Source organism: Phoca vitulina, unplaced genomic scaffold (genome assembly GCF_004348235.1).
Source record: "Phoca vitulina isolate PV1807 unplaced genomic scaffold, GSC_HSeal_1.0 scaffold65, whole genome shotgun sequence".
Lineage (NCBI taxonomy): Eukaryota > Metazoa > Chordata > Mammalia > Carnivora > Phocidae > Phoca > Phoca vitulina.
Window position 1 is genome coordinate 3396700 of NW_022589768.1, and position 7054 is coordinate 3403753.

Here is a 7054-nt window from a genome sequence, read left to right on the forward strand (position 1 = left end):
CATGGTAAACATGAGCAGAGGATACGCAGTGTGAAGGAGGCAGAAGAGCAGGATGCAGGGGGAGACTACTCAGTCCAGGGTCGGGAGCTCTGGGCAGAACCACAAAGAATGCACCTACCTGCAGTTCTCCCTAGTTACGTTCTTACAAAGTCAAGGGAACAATGAGGTTGTGAATAGTGAGCCTCTGAAATACAGAGTTAGGTCCCTGCCAGGCCCCGGTCACATCCGTCAACCAATCAAGACACAACTTCATTTTATCTGTGGTTCTCATTAAAACATACGTTATCGCTTCATGGACATTGAACCCACCCACGGCCCACCAGCAGTACAACTCCTGCCCGAACGCACCATACCGGCCGAGGATATGCTAGCAAGCGCTCCAGCACTGTTCTCCAGGGCCCTGTTAAACCGCGAAATCACCAACAAAGAAGACAAAAAGGTAGAAAGTGGTACTGCATAGACCCTAAAAGGACAACTTGTTTACAGTGTGAAAGCTGATGCCAGAAGGCAGAGGAGTGCCTCCCTGTTCCACCTTCGCTGGGAACGTGCAGAGCAGGCAATCCACAATTTCCGCCCCTTTGCCAGCTGACCATGAACTGCGAGTATTGATTCGCGAATTCCAAATAAATCTTTGCAGGGAGGTGAATTCACAAACATGGAAGCTGCAAGTAATGAGGACCGACCGTAGGTGCTTCTCATATCAGGGTAACAGTAGGGGGATAACAACATTTCAGAACATCCATGGTGCACCAGGCACTGTTCCAGGCACTTCACACGAATTAACTCGGTCATCGCACCAGCCTATGGGGGAGGCATTGTTTTTATTCCATTTTACAAATGAGGAGACTGATGTAGAAAGGTTGAATCAAACGTTCTTTGCAACTAGAATGTGCCAGTTCTCACGTCATTCATATTCTAAAACCCCAGCCCTGATGTTTCATGGAGTCTATTGCAAGAAGCACATGAATATTCAAGATGAAATGGAGAATTCAAAGAGATATTATGCCCCGTGCAGCTGGAGTGAGCTGAGCTGCCCGCACCCGCAGTTCAGGAAGGCACCAAGAAGGCCTCTGGAGCAGAAGGTATGCTGGGAACACCGGAGTCGCTCTGCTCCAGGTATTAATGCCCCCGCAGGACTTCCTGTCTCATTCTCCCCTGGGCACTCTTGATTCCAGAGCCAGCCTCCAGGGAGAGCCCCACATCAAGTGTGGAGGCCAGGCTGAGCCTCTCTCTCCCACGGGCTACATCTCCGACCAGGCCTGCCCCTCAAGAAACAGTGGTCAGGAGTGAAAAAGAGAAGAGCAAACATTCCCAGCTCCCTGAGTGCAGTTCTGCCTTCCTGTTCCTCCGGCAGATCAAGCCATCCTGTTTGTGACTGCAGCACTGTGAGTTAGGGTGACAAAGAGCCATGAAGGGCAGACTCCACCTAGGGAGGACTGGCGGGACCTCACAGGCCCTGTCCCCAGATTCCCACCTAACTACCCCCATTAGGACTCTGCTTCACCACTCTGCCCAAGTGTAGACCCAGAACCTTCCCTCAGTCACGCACCCACGCTCCCCTCTGCCGTGCACCCCCTCCACTCAGATCTGGCCAAAATGTTTAAACAAGACATTGCCAAAGAAGTGGGAGAAGATTGGGGTGTGGGAAGAAGAGAAGAGAATGAACCCCCAAAAAGCCAGTCTGTTGGATTGGGCCACTGGGTGCAGAGATGCCCACCCAACCCATCTCTGAGGGCTCAGGTCCTAGACTACCCCTCCCCTCCCCCCAAGAGAATCCCCACCGCCTGAGGACAAGGGCAACATCATCAACCCTGAGTGGCCTAAGAAACCGAGTTCCGCTTCCTCCGGAGGATCCATCTTCCTGAGTTCCGGTTTCCATTACCAGTCACAGGATCTGCTTCTTCCCTGGAAGAGGCTCGGGGATCCCCACCTCTACTCCCAGCATCGCCTACTAACCCCGACCAGATAGGCGGACAAGCACAACAATGCAACATTTGTGTGAGATGCATGCACGGGGGGAGTTCCTATCAATGATGCTGGTGTGGGAGTAAGTGCATTTTACCCTAAGAGAGAGAGAGGACATCCCTCCTGGGCATCAGCCGAATTTGTTCTCGATACAGAATTGTTCTTTCAGCTTGCAGGACTTCTGAGATGGGTTTGAGAAACACACCCAGGAAGACGACATTGGAGGCTTGGAGAAAAGTATTTGGGAGCAAATGCTATAGAAGTTGCCGTTGACTATAATAGGCGCCAATCATAGGCTGTCGGCCAAAGCCACCAGGAGACAAGAGGCGGGGACTGCTAGGTGAGCACCGTGTCTGAGGACTGTGAGGTTGTCAAGAGCGTGCTCTTACAGGAAAAAAATGAAAGGGAGTAGAGAGCAGGACAGGAAAGGGGGGAGAGCAGAGCAAGCCTGGGGCCCAGGTGCAGTCTCGCCTTTGCTCGATCCTTAGGGTCCCTGGAGTGGGAGCTTCACCGCAGACTTGCCCAGTCTTAAGGCAACAGGCCTGGGTTGTGGTGTCCACGTGCCAGTCAGTCCTCGCCTCCCCTAGAGTTGGGTGGTGGCCCGACCTCCCAGGCAGCTCCCATAAACCAAAGACAGCGCTCCAGAGAAGCTCTCAGGCGTGAGCCCTCGGCAGCCGTGCTCTCTTCAGCCGGGAGACGGGTGCACCTGCCAATATTGGGGGTCTGGACAGAGCGTCCACACTGACAGCATTGACTGCACATGATTTTTCAGGTCTCCTTAGCCCCATATGAGAAACGTGCTCAGCTAGTGGTTATCGTTTTCCGCCTGTCCAGGGTGGGGCCCCTCTTTGGAACAGAAATTTGCTTTATAAAATGTGTTCAAGTCTTCTGCCTCCTCAGCAAAAAAAAAAAAAAAAAGCCCTTGGGAGGAGGGGTGACAGGAGGTGGTTCTACCTGGTGAGGGGCTCCGTGCTTTGGCACACCCTCATTCTTGGTGTCTCCTCTCATCCTGCACTGAGATCCCCAGAGAGCACCTGAGGGTGCCAGATTGGTGACTTCTCGGAGGGGCACGATTTCAAGGCAGGAGCTTAGGAATTAGGATTGCTGCAGCTCCGGAGCTCTGAGCCAATCAGAATCTCTGTCGGGAGGGTGGGGTTGGACAGACTTTTCTGGAAAGCTTCAAATCTTTAGGGGTGGGATAAGGAGGGCTAGAGTCCCCTCAAGTGTTGGAAACGAACAGAGCTGGGATCTGGTGACCTTCCATGACTCAAACCAAGGCTGGTTCCCACATGGCCTGTAGGATAGGAAGGTACTGACCTGACTTGGTTTTGTGTGATCTTATGCTCTGATAATCTCACACACACACACACACACACACACACACACACACACACACAAAGTCCAGATAGACTCTACTGTGGAACGGAAGCAAAACACAGATGTCCCAGGACGAATGGATTTGCTAGTAGCCTTGAACCATTTCACTCTGCCCCTGACAACCCTTGTTTTCCCCTCAGAGGCGCAAGGTGAGCGGGGAACACTGGAACTATTATCAGGAAACCCACTACTGAGGTCCAGGATTGGCCACAAATTGGGGGATTTGGGGCAAGTCACTTCACCTCTCTGAGCATCAGCTTTCCCTGCTACATAGCGGGCAATAGATCCTTCCAGGGTAATGTCCAAAATTGTTTTTATACTCTGCTCATATAATATAGCAGCAGCTTCCTAATCTATGACTCAACCACAGCAATCTCTGTGGCTCTAACCCCAACCTGAACACAAAAGGCCTCTGAGCATTCACCTTACATCAGATTTAAGCATATTACGTCTCAGCAAACACTTGGGTCCCACTCAAACTTTTGATTCTTTGTTTGCACATAGTTCCAACGTGTTTGTTCATCTGGCTTTCAAGAGTAAATTAGAGGCTCTAAATTTGAAAGGAAAAGAAAGCCTGCTAAGAAAAGGAATACTAACAACATAAAGTCACGATAGAAGAACAATAAAAGGCACAAGAGAAGTGGGGAAAAAAAAAAAACAAAACACCATAGTCTGGGACAGTTTTATTCCCCTCAGAAGGCCTGAGAAAATCACTATGTGATGCCACAGTACTGTGTTCGTGTTCACGTTCATGTTCACGAATCCAGATGATTTATGAATGCATTTGTTAATCAGACTCTGCTTATGGATGTATCGAAGTACATGCTACATTTTAGAAAAACATTCACTCACAAAAGGTTTAATTTAAGAAAAAGAAAACAAAACCAAGCACGATATGTTCCTTTACCTCTTCACTCTTAGCTTTCTGAAAAAAAATCGCATCTAGAACATCACCTCTGACAACTCTAGGAGACCAAGATTTTATTCTGGGATTGATCAATTTGCACAAAAAAGAACAGAGTGCAAAGTACTCTGTACACACTATTTTTTTTTCTGTACTCACTATTGTTTCAAATTGTGATAACAGTTTTCTTCCAAGTTGTCAAGAAGAGCTTATTCCTTATGTCATATTGCATGTCACTTACCTTCCCCACAAAATGAGACCCGCCTGTTCAGTCAGCTTCCCCACATGTTCCTTACTCTGCCAGCTTGGCAATATTTGGGTTGGAAACACCTCTAAGGAATACTTGAAAAGTCTTTTCTCATGTGTTAAGTTCAACAAAAAACATTTCTACGTATTAGGTTTGCAAAACACACTTACTTTGGGATGGTTTTGATAGCCCATTAGGCATTTTTTTAAAGGTTTTATTTATTTATTTGACAGAGAGAGAGACAGTGAGAGAGGGAACATAAGCGGGGACAGAGGGAGAGGGAGAAGCAAACTCCCTGCTAAGCAGAGAGCTCTACTCGAGCCTCGATCCCAGGACCCTGAGATCATGACCTGAGCCAAAGGCAGACGCTTAGCCAACTGAGCCACCCAGGTGCCCCTCATTAGGCATTTTTATTCCTTCTTTACCAAGACGCAGGCAAAAATGTTTTAGAATGAGTGTGAAGAACCAATTTCCTTCAGATCCCACCATCCACAACTGGTCAGCTTCAGATCCAAAGAAAACTTCATTTCAATGCAGTGAAATGCCATATATATTAACTGCCAGTCTACTTTGTGCCAGGCATGGGCTAGGTCCTGGGAACCCAATGGCATGATAAGATATTACTCCATCCCTGAAGGAGCAAATGAGATAGGGTATGAGAAATGTTTCCAGAGGTGTCAGAACAGGGAGCTATAAAAGAACTGGGTAGGATGGCAATTAATGCAGTCATGGGGGTGTTAGAGATTCTTAGGAGAAATGATGTTTCAGTTGATAGCTAACGTTTACGTACAGGCACAGGATCTTCTTGTTTAAAATAAAATCGGAAATCTACTCTCTTTCTCTACTTTTCTCCAATGAAAACCAATCTACTATCCCAAATAGGCATTTTAGAATAATAAAAATGCCTGGGGTGGGGGTCAGATCTAGGAAAGAATAAGTAAATTCATCACTTTTTTTTTTTTTTTGCTCTAGAACAAATCCTATCTGACCATATAACACACATGTGAGTTATGTGTGCATCTTAAGACTAATAAGGAATTGAGGGAACATTGTAGAGTATCTGCAGTAGACATATCCTAACGGGCCCCCCCCCAATAATCCTGTCTCCTGGTATTCACACCACTGTGTAATCCCCTCCCCTTGAGTGTGGACAGGACCTGTGACTTACTTCTAGCAATAAAATATGACAAGGTCTCTCTTCCTCGGTGCTGCATGCAGAGGTGGCAGCCATCTCCTGCTGGGCATCATGGCCACCTCAGACCTCTGACGAAGCCCAAGATCATTAAAAAGAGGACCAAGAAGTTGATCCAGCACCAGTCAGATCCATATGTCAAAATTAAGCACAACTGGCAGAAACCCAAAGGCATTGACAATAGGGTACATAGAAGATTCAAGGGCCAGATCTTGATGCCCAACATTGGTTACAGGAGCAACAAGGAAACAGAGCACATGCCTCCCAGTGGCTTCCAGAAGTTCCTAATCCACAGCATCAAGGAGCTTGAAGTGCCGCTGATGTGCAACAAATCTTACTGTGCAGAGATTGCTCACGTCTCCCCCAAGAACCACAGAACCACGGTGGAAAGAGCAGCCCAGCTGGCCATCAGAGTCAGCAAGCCCAGTGCCAGGCTGTGCAGCAAAAAAAATGAATAGACAACTTGTGTGCCCATCATATTTGTGTTGATAAAACCATAAAACTACACACACACACAAAGAACTTGACAAAGGCAATGGGACAACACTTTTTTTATTATGTTATATAACATTGTAACTTCCCTCCTGCCAGGAGACTCCCTTGTTTGATATGATCAAGGGAGCCAATAATAGAGAGACCCATGTGGCAAGGCGCTAAGGACCTCCAGCAGAAAACCATCAAAAAAACTGAATTCTGCCATCAACCACATGAACTTGGCAGTGCATCCTTCCTCAGTCAAGCCTCAGATGAGACCTCAGCCCTGGCCGACACTTTAACTGCAGTCTCGTGAAGGACCCTGAAACAGGGGATCCAGGTAAGCCCTGCCTAGATTTCTGAAATACAGAAGCTGCAAGATACGTGTATTGTTTTAGCCACCAGCTTTGTGATACTTTGTTACATAATAATAGATAATACAGTGTTGACAACTTTATTACAGTAAAAAAAAATAAAATAAAGAATTAAGGAGGTGCCTGGGTGGCTTAGTGGGTTAAGCGTCTGACTCTTGATTTCAGCTCAGGTCATGATCTCAGGGTTGTGAGATCAAGTCCCACGTTGGGCTGGGTGTTGAGCCTATTTAAGATTCTCTCTGTCCCTCTCCCTCTGCTCCCCCTCCACCACTCATGCTCTCTCTCCCTCTCTTAAAAAAAAAAAAGAGAGAGAGAATTAAGAAATAGTTCATCTGTTACTTGTTCATCTCATTTCTCTTTTCCATATCAGCTGTGAAATGGGCTGGATATCACATCAGGTCCAGAACTAGAGATATGGATGCTCATTGACTTAGAACCAACCATCTAAACATAACTTCTTTTTATCACACAGGGAGATATGAAAATCTACATAAATAAACATTTTGATTTGATTTGAAAAT

The 7054-nt window shown here is 47.0% G+C and overlaps 1 protein-coding gene across 1 annotated transcript; it reads left to right on the forward strand.

Annotated features, from left to right (window-relative positions):
• Positions 1 to 292: 292 nt before the first annotated feature.
• On the forward strand, positions 293 to 6143 carry LOC116624207 (60S ribosomal protein L32-like). Its single transcript, XM_032391916.1, has 5 exons — positions 293 to 449; positions 1047 to 1082; positions 1355 to 1385; positions 3483 to 3491; positions 5753 to 6143. The coding sequence occupies exons 1-5, from the start codon at positions 293 to 295 to the stop codon at positions 6141 to 6143; spliced, it is 624 nt and encodes a 207-aa protein (XP_032247807.1).
• The last annotated feature ends 911 nt before the right edge of the window (positions 6144 to 7054 follow it).